This window comes from Rhinolophus sinicus, chromosome 18 (genome assembly GCF_057876585.1).
Source record: "Rhinolophus sinicus isolate RSI-liver-muscle chromosome 18, RSI-T2T, whole genome shotgun sequence".
Classification (NCBI taxonomy): Eukaryota; Metazoa; Chordata; class Mammalia; order Chiroptera; family Rhinolophidae; genus Rhinolophus; species Rhinolophus sinicus.
Window position 1 is genome coordinate 115,355,656 of NC_142518.1, and position 16,763 is coordinate 115,372,418.

General features: G+C 42.3%; 1 protein-coding gene across 1 annotated transcript in view; it reads right to left on the reverse strand.

The window, feature by feature from the left end:
* Positions 1 to 10,014: 10,014 nt before the first annotated feature.
* TEX11 (testis expressed 11) overlaps positions 10,015 to 16,763 on the reverse strand; it is a 139,749-nt gene continuing 133,000 nt past the window's right edge. The window contains exons 28-29 of the mRNA XM_019747905.3: positions 10,713 to 10,880; positions 10,015 to 10,086 (exon numbers count right to left, since the gene is read on the reverse strand). Of these exons, the coding sequence (XP_019603464.3) occupies positions 10,015 to 10,086; positions 10,713 to 10,880 (240 nt within the window). The remainder of the gene's footprint in view (positions 10,087 to 10,712; positions 10,881 to 16,763) is intronic.

A 16,763-nucleotide genomic window follows, 5' to 3' on the forward strand; every position in this document is an offset into this window, starting at 1 on the left:
GTATGGTTGGTGGCTTCCTGTTTGACAACACAGAGAGGGCCATGAGTATGCAGACATAATATGAACATTTTCTTTGATCATGTATTGCCTTGCAGTTTAACCGAGAGCTGTGGGGAAGCCATCAAATCAAACAAACACGGCCCATTTCCACCTTCCCCCACCTCATGTTCTGGCAGAAGACATGGGAATCATCTCCAAGGACTTGGGGAACCAGGTGGTGTTTTCTTCTTACAAAAGGAAGCTGGTACTTTGGAACAGAAAAGAATATGTGGAAGACCAAATGACTGCCTATAGAGATTGCTTTTTAGACTAGCATTTGTCTTGTCTGGACCATAGTTTAAAATACTGGATTGCTGAGCTCTTGGCCAGAGGCAGAGTTCTCTATGATAACTGGGGAAAATGTGTCTACCCAGAGCCTTGCTTATCTGATAAACAGAATTTTAAATTGAAAATGAAGGGAAAGGAGGAAAATGTCCTGATAATATTATAAAATCGATTACTATGGACGATATCAGGTATGATGAGAACAGCACGGGAACATGCGCCCCTTCAGTCCTAGAAGAGCACACGTGGGGAAAGAATCATAACTAGAACTGACAACTTAAGCTGTTCCTCCATCAGTGCAGAGCACATGCATTGGCTTGAACCATATGAAACTGCCAATATTTAACTCTTTTTGACCAACAAAAATGGCAACTTCATGTGGTTCAAACTAATATTATGACATGAACATGAAATTTTCACTCAAGGTAACAAATGTCAGCCAAAGGGATCATTAAGACTTGGAGGAATGAAACTTACAACTGGGATTGCACGTCAGGAGGAACATGTTGTGAAGAAGATGCCCTTGAGAATGGCAGTGTAACTGTCACAAGATGTCTAGCACTTCAAGAGGCCAATATTCAATAGAGCAGAGTTTGGAGTAAGGAAAGGTTTATTGATCTACAACATACTGACCGAGAAGATGGGAGTTATCAATAGTTCCTCAAATCCATCTTAAGAGGGCCTCAAGTTCAAGCGCCTTTTATGTCAAGGGAAGGAATGAGGAGTGGGGCAAGAGGCGGGATCCAAGAAAGAGCGGAAAACCTCCAAATCTCTTTGTTCATGGTGGTCTTGCTCTAGTCCCAAGGTTCCTGTAAATCTTTGATCAACAGTCATCTTTTACACGCATTTCTCCACCTCTTCAACAAAGACTCCTTCTGACAAGGGATTGTTTTTGTATCATATTCAAGACTCAAGGGGAATTCCTCTAGTCAATTAGCATATGGATAGCAGGAGCCATCAGCCTGTCGGAGAGACAGAGTGTGTGGGCATTTCATTCTGTTTCAGAAGGTGACATTGTGCTATATGCATAGAAATCCACAAACGTGAGGACAGAGCCCTGTGCAGAGTTTTGGCGAAGCTAAAAGCAGAAAGGAACAGGAGCGATGTAGTGTAAGGCCATCACACAGTAACCTACACAATGAGGGAAATGAATGATGGATTCCTGATGCAGATCACAAAACGGAATAGGGCCACACCTAGCAGTGATGAGGAACTCTGTCCAGGGTTGCTGTAAGTTTCATTTGCCTAAAAGCAGAGCATTTAGAAATTCTCTACTTGTCTTGCTGACAGTATTACCCCTCAGAAAGTAAAGAAATCAACAAGAGGGATTGTTTACTCTTCATGATGTCATTCTGACCAATAATGAAGAATTGATTGGTGAAGTGGAAACTTGAAGAGCAACTGTATTATCTCAGAGTTTGTGAGGGCATAAGGCTAGACATAATGAGGGATTTTGCCTTAGACTGTAAGTAAGAACACAGACTTTCAATGGTTCAGAGAAAAGAAACATAGCATAAGGGCAAAGGAAGAGCAGGGGTTGAATAGATCAAGCTTTAAGTCATGGCTCTGCCATTTTCCAGCTGGGTGACCTTGCTTAAGTTACTTAAACTCTCTGAGCTTCAGTTTCCCAGGAATGACAAGGGAGGGAGGGAGAAAGAAAAAAGAAAAGAACAACAATGGAATGATACCACCTACTTGTTGTTTGTTAAGACAATTAGATGAGATAGCACTTAGTAGGTAGGCATTAATTGTTAGTTTTCTTGCACTTTCTACTTGGCCACCCTCCCAAAAGGGTTAAAAGGCTCTTAGAAACTAAATTCTGACCATACAATTGTGGAGTATTTTAATGAAGAAGTAAAAGGAAAGGTATCTAAAAAAGAAAATGCTGTAAATGCACAGACTTCTTTGATGATGAGACATTAGAAAGGTGAAAAGAAGGCCATCTGACCAGGGATAAATGTAAAACAGTAACATGGAACTGCCAAAATCATATCAGGAAGGCTGGACCCCAAATGAGCTAATTCTAGGGGTAAGAAAAAAAAAAAGCTGTTTTCAGTTTTGTTTGCATCAAGAAGCAAATGAAGAAGGCTTTAAAATCTGCATGTTGGGGCAGATAGTATGTTTTGTTTCAATTAAAATTTGTTTTCAAAATTATAAACACATGTAAAAAGAATTCCAACAGTACCACAGGGTATAAAATGAAAAATGAAATGGTGTAATGTTACCACACAACAAAGATAAGACCTCTTTCATTACAACTTTGCTATGGTCTTTTCTGCTATGCAAACAAACTGTCCATCAGATTGGAATGCGTCAAGCACACAAGAGAAAATTGAGGATAATAGTAAGCAAGAAATTGTAAGAAAGTATCAAGGTGCTTTAAATGATTTTGACTCTTGGCCGAGACAAATTATATTTCAGGATGTTGAGAGAACCTGTAGATGAGATCTTTGCACTGGTGTTGGTAACCTTTGAGGAACCATGGGGAATAAGTAAGATGCTGGAAGGTTCCAGTTGAGATGTTGGAGTAGGAAAACACTGTCCTCATCTCCTCCCATAGTCACATCAAAATTACAACTAAACTACCGAACAACCATCACTGAGCCTGAAGTCTAGCTGAACCAAAGTCCCGTAACTAATACAGAAGAAGCCACGACGAGACTGGTAGGAGTGGTGGAGACACAGAACAGGCTGGTCCCACACTCGCGTGTGACCATTAAAAATCAGGAGGGATATCTCGGCTGTGGAGGTACCCCTCAAGGAGTGCGAGGTCCCAGCCTCAAACCAGGCTCCCCAACCCAGGGTTCCAGTACCAGGGAGAGAAGTCCCCACAACTTCTGGCTGTGCAAACCAGCAGAGATTGGGGCTGAGTGAGACGGAGGGTGGCTACAGTCCCAGGTGCTCCCCTTAAAGGACCCACGCATGGACTTACCTGCTAACAGAATCATTCTGAGCTCCAGCACTGGGGCAGTGGGGACATACGGGGAGGAACTAAGTAGTCTGGCTTCAGGACAAGGGCTGTAGGTGCAGCTTAGTCCTGGATGGAGGAGCTGGCGGAAGCCATTGTTTCTTTATTGAGCACTCCCCCTCCCTGTGTTCAGACACAGGTGGCCACCATATATGAGTCTCCATTAACCTACCTATCACTGCTCTCCCTGCCCTGGTGATTCCCTGAGATCTTGCTCCACCCAACTTGCGAGCCCACCCAAGCCACTTCCAGTGGCTTTTCCATACAAATGCCTATCTTGGCTCATGCTGAAGACTTCCATAAAATCTCTCAAAGGTTCAGCAAGCCTAAACAAGCAGCAGCTGGCCTTTGCATGCCCGGTAGCTCTTGCTAAGCAGCCCCAAGCCTGGCATTAGTGTTAGCTGGCTTCAGCTCACAGCTTACCCTCCTCCAGGCACCTCCAAGCCCAGCACAGTGGCAACCATCTGCAGATCATTTGTAGCTCATATCAAGTGGCCCCCGGCAGGGCACAGTCAGCGGCTGACCTTGGCCTGTAACAGAGCCCCTCCCAAGAAGCCCCAGAACTAACACCCAGTGGCCAGCTTCAGACCACACCAGAGCACCACCCAACCACCTCCAAGGACGACACACCCAAAGGGCAGACCTGGCAGACACTAGAGCTCTGCTGAAGCGAGTCCTGCTCCAGAGGGTCAGGCCCTGCACAACAACTCCTCCACTGTAGTCACAGCCAGTCCTCACAACCAGTCAGCCCAAGAGTCAGTCCCTCCCACTGACATGCCAACAGGAACCAAGGCTCAACTACAACAGGAGGACACACAAAGCCCACACAAGGGACACACCTGGAGCACCTGGTTCTGATGACCAGAGAGTCTGTGCCACTGGGCCCCAAAGGACACCTACTATATAAGGTCAGTCTACTGAGACCCGGAGGCACAGCAGCCCTACCTAATACATACAAACAACCACAGGGAGGCAGCCAAAATGGGAGATGAAGAAACATGTCCCAAATGAAAGAACAAAGCTCCAGAAAAAGAACTAAACAAAATGGAGATAAGCAATCTATCAGACACAGAGTTCCAAACACTGGATATTAGGAAACTCAATGATCTCAGGGAGAACTTCAACAAGATAATAAGAAAGATAAAAATTGAGAGAGAAAACATTAAAAAGAACCCATCAAAACTAAAGAATACAGGTTCCTTTGGAGGGATGTGAGAAAGAATCTGTTCCATGCTTCTCCCCTAGCTTCCGGTGGTTTTCCTGGCAATCTTTGGTGTTCCTTGGCTTGTAGAAACATTATAGTGTGCTCCCTGTGTGCATGTCTCTGGCCAAATTCCCCCTTTCTAAAAGGTCACCAGTCATGTCAGATTAGTTCCCCACCCTATTTTAATAGGACCTCATCTTAACTAATATCATCTGCAACAACCCTATTTCCAAATAAGGTCACAGTCTGAGATAATGGGGTTAGGACTTCAAGATATTAATTGAGGGGGTCACAATGCAATCCATAACAGGGTTATGATGAAAAATATTGCTAAAAATATTCTTGCATACGTTTTCGTGAATATATGTACTCATTTCTGATGAGTATATTCCTACAAGTGGATATACTGGATTTACAGAATATGCGTATGTTCAGCTTTAGTAGATTCTGCCAGTTTTCTAAAATGGTTATATCAATTTTCCCTCCCATCATTAGTGTATGAAAAGTCCAGTTGTGCCACAGACTTACAAACATTTGGTATCATCTGTCTTTTTTATTTCAGCCATTATGATGGGAATATAGTTGTATCTCATGGTGATTTTAATTTAGATTTCCCTAATTACTAAGAAAGCCAAATTCCTTTTTATATAAAAAAAGAATACAATAACTGAAATGAAGAATATATTAGAGGAAATCAACAGATTAGGTAAAGCAGAGAATCAAATCAGCGATGTGGAAGACAAGGTAGCAGAAAACACCCAACCAGAACAGCAAAAAGAAAAAAGTATCCAAAAAAAATGAGGGTAGTTTAAGAGACCTCCGGGGCAACATCAAGTGTACCAACATTCACATCATAGGGGTACCAGAAGAAGAAGAGAGAGAGCAAGGAATTGAAAACCTATTTGAAGAAATAATGACAGAGAACTTTCCTAACCTGGCAAAGGAAAAAGACATACAAGCCCAGGAAGCACAGAGAGTCCCAAACAAGTTTAACCCAAAGAGGCCCACACCAAGACACATCATAATTAAAATGCCAAAGATTAAAGACAAAGAGAGAATCTTAAAAGCAGCAAGAGAAAAGCAGTTAGTTACCTACAAGGGAGCTCCCATGAGACTGTCAGCTGATTCCTCAACAGAAACTTTGAAGGTAAGAAGGGAGTGGCATGAAAAACAGGGCCTACAACCAAGATTACTCTACCAAGCAAGGCTGTCATTTAAAATTGAAGGAGAGACAAAGAGCTTCCCAGACAAGGAAAAGCTACAAGGAGTTCATCACCACCAAACCAGTATTACAAGGAATATTAGAGGGACTTCAAGACACACACAAAAAAAGATAAATATGTGACTAATAAAATGGCAATAACTACATATCTATCAACAATTACTTTAAATGTAAATGGATTAAATGTTCCAATCAAATGATAGGAGACCTGAATGGATAAGAAAACAAGACCCTTACATATGATGCCTACGAGAGACTCACTTCAGATCAAAAGACACACACAACTGAAAGTATAGGCATGAAAAAAGATATTTCATGAAAATGGAACCAAACAAACAAAAAAGCTGGAGAAGCAATACTTATACCAGACAAAACAGATTTTAAAACAAAAGTTTCTGGGTATTTACCCTAAGAAACCCAAATCACTACTTTGAGGGCATGTGTGCATCTGTATGTTTATTGCAGTATTATTTACAGTAGCAAAGATTATGGAAGCAACCTAAGTGCCCATATCTAGACAACTGGATGAAGAAGAGGTGGTACATGTATACATTGGAATATTACTTGGCCATAAAAAAGAATGGAATCTTGCCATCTGCTACCACATGGATGGACCTAAAGGGTATTGTGTTGAGTGAAATAAGTCAGGCAGAGAAAGGCAAATACCATTCGATCACACTTATATGTGGAATCTAAAGAATAAACGAACAAAACAGAAACAGCCTCATAAATACAGAGGACAAACTGATGGTTGCCAGATGGGAGGGGGTTTGGAGGGCTGGGTGAAAAAGATGAAAGGATTAAGATGTACAAATTGGTAGTTACAAAAGCATCATGGGTATGTAAAGTACAGCACAGGGAATATAGTCAATGATATTGTAATAACTATGCATGGTGTCAGATGGGTACTAGACTTATTGGGGTGATCACTTCTTAAGTTATATAAATGTCCAATCACTATGAAACCAATATAATATCGTACATCAACTGTAATTGGACAATTAAAAAAATTATAAAAAAGCACAGATGCTGGAAGCCTAAAGAAGGATATATGCTCTTTTTTAAAGGTTTTGGACAGGTAGATTTCACTTAATCACAGCAAGTTTCTAGAATACATTATGGGAAGAAGATTGCTTGCATGAGACCTATAAGGGAGCTAGTGATCACAAAGGTTTTATAAAACCCTTTACCTAAGAATGATTCCAGACAGACTAAGCTCATTTTCTTTTCTTCAATGAGCTTAGAAAATGTGAATGGGTAAAGCAGGGGAACGTTGTAAGCACAGTGTATCTGGATTCCAGCAAGGCATTGACAAAGTCACTCATAATATCCTTGCAAAAAAGTTGGAAAACGTAGATAGTAGTTATTGAATGGTCATCCCAAAGGCTGCTAATTAATGGATCAATGTTTATTTATGTCCTAGTTTATTATCTGTCACCCCTACTCAAATATAAGGTCTTCAACAGAGGGACTTTTTCCTCTATTTTGCTCATGACTTTATCCCCAGGACATGTAACAGTGCCCAGTACATAGTAGAGAGTGTTCAAGAAATGTCTGTTGCATGAATCAATGAACTTGGAGCTAGGCCTTCAATGCAGATTACCAAACTTTTCTCTGGCCTCTCCTATTCAGTATGTTTCATCATTTATTTGGATAAAGATGTTAGGTGGCCTGCTGACCAAATATGCAGACAATGTGGGCATCTGAGAGAGGGAACAAAATAATACAGTCTATCCAAAAAAGAACTGGCAAGAGCAATTTAATAGAGATAAATGTACTCACATGGAAAAAAATGGGAAGTACAAGCTAAGGCATTAATGACAGTAAGGGTGAAAAAAGGACTTGGAAGTTTTCACTCATTCTTTGAACTACTTATTGAAAGTGCGAGGCACTGTGCTGGACAGTGGGGATACACAGCCGTGAAGAGAACATACTGTCTGCCCTTGTGGAACTGAAAGACAATTGAGGGAGACAGGTATGAATCAGATTCGTTCACCAACAAGAGTATATTTACAAACAGTGAAGAATCTAACAGTGCTTAGAGGGCATGTAATGAGAATGTGACATGATCAGGGAAGGTTCTCTGAGGAACTGACTGACACTTGAGCTGACTTCTCAAAGCTCAGAAGGAGGAAACTAAAGTGAAGGAAGGGGAGAACTAACAGTAAGTGCCGTGAGTCAACTGTATGAAACACCCGTGTAAGTGTAAATGTGGTCCTCGCCCTTGCTTGCAGTTCAGCTAGGATCCCTTGCTTGCTCACTGGGCTGGGGACTAGCTCATGACTTGGCCAGTGTTTGTCAGGCCTTGGGCTAAAGGGGCAGCACTCATGGTCAGGGTGGTGGGGTTAGGCCGGAGGAGACAGCTGCATGGCAGGGAGACCATTCTCAAATTGGGAGATTGAGCAAATGAGTGAATATGTGAGCTTCATAGGAGCAGTTTCTCAACATTGGAAGAGAATTGCAAATACAGAAAAGGAGGAAGGCTAGAATACACTCTGGTGTTGGACTGAAAATGGAGTGTCACTATGCACTCGGTTTCACACATACACACACACACACACAATTTCCTAGCTCAATCCACTGAGGGGACTTAGAAATAATGACACTCCAGGAACAATGAGTACACCTAGCACCCAGATCTTGGGCACTGACTACCAAACATGCTCCATTAAAAGGGGCCAGGGATCCTTGATTAGAGCTGGCAAAGGCAAAACACAAGATGAGCCTGGAATGACTTACTGTGTCACCAAGTAGGGAAGTGTTCAAAGAATGAAGGGCACATGTCAAAAGTACACAGGAGCCAGCTTTGAGAAGCAAAACAATGATAATACTGGATTATAACTCATTAAATAAAATAGAAGTCCATTAGTTGGTACTAAAATATTTTCTTTTTAAACTTTATTGGGTAACAGTGTATTTTGTCACGGATCCATCAGCTCCAAGTCAAGTCGTCATTCTTCAATCTAGTTGTGGAGGGCACAGCTCACTGCCCCATGTGGGGATCGAACTGGTGACCTTGTTAAGAGCAACATGCTCTAACCAACTGAGCTAACTGGCTGCCTCGGTACTAAAATATTTTAAAAACACGAATCAATAAATGGAGAAGAAAATGCTCTACCTAACAAATGCCAGTAAGTGAGAAGGGAATGATGGAAATTTAAATATCCACCTTTAGCAACCATCACAGTAAAAATGAATTGAAGCCAAAAGTGGTGAGTGCAAGTTTAATGAGAAACACAGGAGTTGGTCTCAGAGTATCTTCCACTGAGTACCTTGTAATTACTTACTAATGAATTACTAAGTACCTGGTAAACACCATCTGAACTTTAACCAGTGGTGGGACAACGTGACATTGTGTCCTATTAGCATGCTGCACTGAGAAGAATGCCTCACTTTTGCGGTATGTCTCCCCAAAATGCATAAACTGAATTTAATCATTAGGAAACGCCAGACACATGCAAGTCAAAGTTCCTGCTACAAAGTAGTTAGCCTGTACTGTTCAAAAATATCAAGGTCATGCGGGACAGGGAAAGACCGGAGAAGTGTTTCCATTTGCAGGAGATGAAAGAGACATGACAACTAAATGCAACTTACGAGGGGCTTTATTAGGACAACCGGTGAAATCTGAATGTGGCCTATAGATTAGATGGTAGCATTGCTTCATTGTTTATGTCCTAATTTTGATGGTTGTACTGAGTCTCAAAGGGCATCTGGGACAGAGAAAGCTGACTTGCTATAGGGAGACAAGCTCCTGTTCAGTGTGAGCAAGGGCTTTTTGCCCATCAGACAGCAATTTCGGAAGTTCCCTGTCATAGGATTTGTTCTGATAGGGACCAGACAGCCAATTGTCAAGGATGCCACAGAGAGATTTCCTGAACCCAATCAGTGCTGGGCCCAGAGGCCACTGAGGTCCATCTGATGAGGAGCCTGTGGTTCCCTCTTATCTTCAGGTATTGGGATTTGAGCTTTTGTAGAAGAAAATGCACCTGTTTTGGACCGGGATGGGCATTCATTTGTGTTCAAATGGGGCATGAATCATCTTACTCTCACAGGGGCTCTTTCAACATGTAATTATTAGCATTTTGGAAAATTCACTTGTCCCCCAGGAAAGAGCTGGTCACAGCAGTAAAAGTCAAAGTGCTTTAATTTCAGAAAATGTCATTTTATAACATGAAACTAGAACTTGAGAAGACAGAAACAAAGCTCAGAGATAGTCTGACAAGAATTTAAACATTGAACGCCGCAGGACCATGCAGCATCTTGCAGTCGCTGTCGGCTTGTCTGCTCGCACGCCTCTCACTCTTCACGGAAACATGAGCCCTTGTTTTGTTCTAATGCTCTCACGAGCTGACTATACAGAATGTTCATCTGGGGAAAAGAGTGGCAAATAGATTTCTTGAGAGGAGAGGAAATGTGGAAAAGCTTTCCCATCTCATGGCGATGGCATGAGAGTAAACCCTCCCCCGAGCCACACTGGGGAAGAGGGATCCCACAGCACCAGGTCCGTTTACTCGGGACAGGCAGATACGCAAACCATTAACCATCTGTTGCTCTATTCAGTAACAAGACTTTCTCTCCACCAAGCCTCTCCTGGTTAGCGAAGGGCTTAGAAGTCTGCCACTCAGAACAGTTCCTGGAGAAAATTGCTTTCCCAACAGTCACCGTTTGCACAGAGGCCAGTACTTCCCTACATGCACTGGCATGGGCAGTGAGTGATGCATCTTTCCAGAGCCCATTCCTGGCACCCCTTTTAATTAGCTTCCATTTGCTACCCCTAAGTCCGCCCCTGTTCACCATGCTTCCTGCTTTTCACTCTAAGAAATGACTCTTCACAGCCCCCTAAGTTTTGCAGTTCTCTGGAAGCACTGAGAGGAACAACCACCCAAATCTTTTCCCAGCCAAGGAGGGTAGGATTGAGTCCTTACTGAGGGCCCAGATGGACCTCTCTGCCTCGACTCATGCCACCCACCACCGCAAGCCCTCTCCCTCCTCACCTGAGTTTCATAGTTTCCCTTGAGGTGGGGGCCAAGGCGGGCAAGGAAACGCAACCCCAGGCCACACCATTTTTCAGCAGATACACACATGCCGCTGCCATACATATATATTCCAGTGTTCCAGGACTTGACCATGAGCATGAGAATCTCCATTTCTGGGTAGGCTTCCTGTAATCCAAGAACAGTGGGTTGACAGTTATCACGGTCACAATCATTGCACCACTGACTATACCTGTGCTGCATCCCATTATTATTAAATAAACAATGGGAGCCACAGCCTCCACGAGCAATTCTGTGCTCCTGGAGAGCAGGAGGGGAGCACCTTGAAGGTTTGGCAGCTGCAGAATGCTCCAAAGCAAGAACTCATGAAAAGACAAAGTGAAAAAGCCATGCGGCCCCCGTGGTCTGAGGCCTGGTCTTCCTGTGTCCTGACTGGGGTTTCCCTTGGTGCTGTCCTCTGTCAATCACCTCCCCAGTACCTACCTCTAATTTGCAGAAGGTTGTCAAGAAGCAGTGTTATTGAATCTCTTAATTTCCTTGACCAGAATCAGTCTGTGTTTGGAATAGAAATTATATTAATCTTTATTGTTTGCATGTATGTATATATAGAGATAGATAGGTAGGTAGGTAGGTAGGTAGGTAGGTAGGTAGGTAGGTAGATAGATAGATAGATAGATAGATAGATAGATAGATAGATAGATTTCATCTTAAGGAATTGGCTCACACAATTGTGGGGACTGGCAAGTTTGAAATCTGTGGGGTAGACCAGTAGGCTGGAAATTCAGGTAAGAGTTGATGTTTTGATCTTGAATCTGAACTCTGTAAGGCAGGCCAGCAGGCTGGAAACTTGGGCAGGATTTCTAGGTTATAGCCTTGAGGCAGAATTCCTTCTCTAGCAAATCTCAGTTTTTGCCTTAAAAGCAAAAACTCATTGTGGAGGGTAATCTCTTTTACTTAACGTCAACTGATTGTCATTTTTAAGAAACGTTAATCTTTAGTGTTGACAGTATTTACCTAGATATGAAAAAAGGGCACATTGCTATGCCGGTCCCTTCACCTTCTGAGTGGCTGATCACAAGATTCTGCAGTAGTGAGAAGGATTAGTGTAGCGAGCCACTTCCTCAGTTCTTGTCTGAGCTGGATGGCAAAGGGAGCATTTATGTGCTCACCCTATGTGCTCACCCTGCCCCCCCCTTAAAGCCCTTGGAAGGGGAAATGCAATATGAGACTTAGGCAGCAGGGGCAGTGTCAATGACATTCTCTCAGCTGTATTCCTTTCCCTCTTTTGGATCTATAAAAATCATCATGCAGAAAAGACTATGAGAATGAGGGTGTTCGGAGGGACAAGACAAAGCTCTGAACCTAAAGGACACACAGCGCCTTTGGGGAGACCGGGCATCCACGTGGAAGGACTACACCAGGTGCACGATTAGGGGCCAGAGCGACACAGCAGTAGGTGTTCTAGTTCAGTAAAAGAAACAAGCATGGGGTGACGTCAGAGGAGGTCTATCCAGTCTTTCTGCTTGAAATGCCACCCCATCATGGTTCACTTGGCAAACTTCTATTTTTTCTTCAAATTCACAAGCAGAGTGAGTTACTCCTTTCTCTCTGTTTCCAGAGCAAGTGTAACATTCCTCTAATACAACTTCTCAGGTTGTTTTGAAACTGTTTATATATTTATCTCTTGCAGACTGTTGAGCTCCTAGAGTTTCAAGAAATTTCTCTTGATCATCTTTGTATCCTCGGAGTCCAACACTGTGCCTGGCACACAACGGGAGTACAACGTATGTTTGCGGAATGAATCAATGAATGAATGAACAAATGGATAACTATCTAGTCAAATGCAGCCTCCGCAGTGAGGCTTCCCCTGACTCTCCACAACTGCTGAGCCCCACCACGCTGTTCACAGCACTTCAGACACTGTGCTGGCTGTGTCCTCCCAGAGGCTGGGCGTTTGCTCCTCCAAGGCAGAATGCATCTACCTTTGTGTGTTCACAGCCTGGCACAGTGTCCGACAGTGTTGTGATTTTAACAGAATGAGTGAACACACAACCGAACAAGAAACATGTTCTTGGGATCGGACCGGTGGCTTAGGCGGTTAGAGCTCCATGCTCCTGACTCCAAAGGCTGCCGGTTCGATTCCCACATGGGCCAGTGGGCTCTCAACCACAAGGTTGCCAGTTCAATTCCTCGACTCCCACAAGGGATGGTGGGCTCTGCCCCCTGCAACTAAGGTTGAACACGGCACCTTGAGCTGAGCTGCCGCTGAGCTCCCGAATGGCTCAGTTGGTTGGAGCGCGTCCTCTCAACCACAAGGTTGCTGGTTTCAACTCCTGCAAGAGATGGTGGGCAGCGCCCCCTGCAATTAGCAACAGCAACTGGACCTGGAGCTGAGCTGCGCCCTCCACAACTAAGATTGAAAGGACAACAACTTGACTTGGAAAAAAGTCCTGGAAGTACACACTGTTCCCCAATAAAGTCCTGTTCCCCTTCCCCAATAATCTCTTTAAAAAAAAAAGAAACATGTTCTTAGGGTAGACTACATACCAAACTAAAGAGCTCCTGCACAGCAAAAGGAACCATCAACCAAACAAAAAGGCAACCAACCGAGTGGGAGAAGACACTTGCAAACCACATCTCTGATAAGGGGCTAATATCCGAAACATATAAATATCTCATACAACTCAACAACAAACACAAACAAATAATCCAATTAAAAAATGGGCAGAGGACCTGAACCAGACACTTCTCCCAACAAGACATACAAACTGCCAACAGATATATGAAAAGATGCTCAACTTCAGTATCTATTAGGGAAATACAAATAAAACCACAATGAGCTATCACCTCACCCCAGTTAGAATGGCTATTATCAACAAGACAAATAGTAACAAGTGTTGGAGAAGCTGTGGAGAAAAAGGAGCCCTCATACACTGTTGGTGGGAATGCAGATTGGAACAATCACTATGGAAAACAGTATGGAGTTTCCTCAAAAAATTAAGAGTAGAATTACCATATGACCCAGCAATCCTTCTTTTGGGTATCTACCTGAAAAAGCTGAAGACATTTATCCATAAAGATGTATGTACCCCTATATTCACTGTAGCATTATTCAACAGTGGCCAAGACATGGAAACAACCAAAGTGTCCTTCGATAGATGAATGGATAAAGAAGATGTGGTATATATACACAATGGAATACTACTCTGCCATAAGAAAATATGAAATAGTGCCATTCGCAACAACATGGATGGATCTTGAGACTATGCTAAGTGAAATATATCAAAAAGTCAAGACCCATGTGGCTTCACTCATATGTGGGGTATAAAACTGAAAGCAACAAAGGAACAAGTCAAAGAAACAAAAACTGACACAGACAACAGTTTAGTGGTTACCAGAGGGTAAGGAGGGAAGGGGGTGGTAGATGAGGGTAAAGGGGATGGAAAGAGAACTGACTCTGGGTGAACACACAATGTGATACATAGATGATGCATTACAGAATTGTACACCTGAAACCTATGTAACTTTACTAACAATTGTCACCCCAATCAATTTAATTTTTAAAAAATAAAGAAAAAATTAAACAAAACAGAAACAGACCTATGGATACAGAGTACAAAACTGATGGTTACTAGATGAGAGAGGGGTTGGGGGCTGAATGAGTAAGGGGAGGGGATTAGAAAGTATGAATTGGTAGTTATAAAATAGTCCCAGGGATGTTAAGTACAGCATAGGGAATACAGTCAGTAATATGGTAATAACTATGTATAGTGGTAGGTGGGTACTGGACTAATTGGGGGGATCACTTCATCAATTACATAGATGTCTAACCATTATGCTGTACACCTGAAACTAATATAACATAATACTGAATGTCAAATGTAATTTTTTAAAAAGTCCCAGGAATATACAATACAGTATAGGGAATATAGTGAATATTATTCTAATAACTATGTAAATTGTCAGCTGGATAATAGACTTATTGGGGTTATTTGTGAAGTATATAAATGTCTAATCACTATGTTGTTTTGCACACCTGAAACTAATTAAAAAATTAATAACAGGAACAAAAACACTCGTAGACACAAACAGAAGTTTAGTGGTTACCAGAGGGAAAGGGGGGATGCGGGATGGTAGATGAGGGTCAAATATATGGTGATGGAAGGAGAACTGACTGGGTGAACACACAATGTGATATATAGATGACGTATTATATAATTTTACACTTGAAACTTATATAATATTATTAACCAATGTCACCCCAATAAATTTAATAAAAAACAATCTCGAAGGGTTATATACTGTACGATTCTAAATCTCAAGTTATATACTATACGACTCAATTTATATAACATTCTTGAAATGTCAAAACGATAGAAATTTGTAATAGATTAGCGGTCACCAGGGTTTAAGGAGGGATTGGGGGCAGGTTGGAGAAAAGTGCGTAGGGGTATAAAAGGGCAACGTGAGGACCCTTTGTGGTGACAGAAAAGTTCTGTGTCTTGACTGTAGTAACGTCAACGTGCTGGTCGTGATACGGTACTGGAGTTTTGTAAGATGATACCACTAGGGGAAACCAGGTAAAGGGTGCATGGGATCGCTCCTGCTGTTGCTTATAACTGCATGTGGATATACACTTATTTCAAAATAAAATGAAGAAAAACAACCAGAGCAATCTACTTTCTCTTAAAACTAATCGAGAATATATACGTACTCTCGACTCCGTAGGCTCGCCTGCTCAAGCGTGCAAGTCATCCTTTCTGCCTTTCCATCGGCAGAAAGTTCTGAATACCAACGGGGGCCTCTCCTTAGGACTGAAATTTCCTAGCAAGTACAGGCCAAGATGTGTCCTCTGGTTGAGAGAGTCCCGGAATTGAGGTCAGAAGACCTGGGTTCTAGTCCTGCCTCTCATTCATTAGCCACATGAACTTAGGCAAATTGGTAACTTGACTTTTTTGAATCAGATGATGATATCAGCACTCTCTCCTTTGTAGAATTGCTGTGGGTGGAGGAATCGTATGAAAGAATGGATGTAAGAATGCTTTGTAAAATGTAAGGCTTGGTACTGGGAGGCAGGAGATTTTATATTTGTGCGATAGCCATTTTGCCACTGTGTGGAGGCACTTGATAAAGGTTATCTGCTCAATAAATAATGAGTGAGTGTCTGGCCGTTAGAAAAGTCAAACAAGGGCAGAATTTTCTCGCAAACATTTAAAACAAGGGAGATGCACAGCACATTCAATCAAACAGGGAAAAGCAGCATACACTATGTAAGAGTCAAGAGGTTTATTAAATTAACCTCTGCATAAAAAAGCTAACTATCCCATCAGGTTTCAGGCGATGAGCAATAATGGATGGGAGACTTTGCAAAAAACCAGAAAAATATTAAGCTGTCTAGGAGGCAACTTAAGAGCCAGAGAGATGGAACAGTAATATATCAGACACAATAAAAGTGGCAAAACCAAAATACTCAGAGTCGTTTTGGCCTTATATAGAAACTATGGGAATCAATCCATTTGGATTTATAGTGAAGTTTAATTTTAGTTTGCATGTTACTATGGCGAACACATCTGAAGGTCTAGATGAGGCTCATGGCTCAGAAACTGAATTTTCTCCTCTTCCCTAAAGAAAGTAGAAAAATGCATATCCAAAATGTTCATTGCTAAAGTTATTTTGTGTGTTTTTTAACTTCCAGTTCCACAGGCCATAACCACACAGCTCCAGGACACTTCAGGGCGGTGCACGTTGATGCTGCTTTGCAGCAGGTTGTCGCCCTGATGCACTGTCTTCCCACCTGTCAGGCTTTGCACGTAGTTATACATGAAGAAGCGGTTGAGCATAGAGCAGAATCGCAACCTTGGACACTAACACAAACTCAAGTAATGCCTTTCTATGTGACTTGAAGCCAGCCATTTAACCTTCTTAATATGTCACAGCTCCCTTGTAATGACAATACCACCTGACAGGCAGACAACCTGTTCAAGTTTATAACACATTATTTTTTTGTTTTTGATATTCATTGACCTCTGAACATTTTATTGACCTACTACT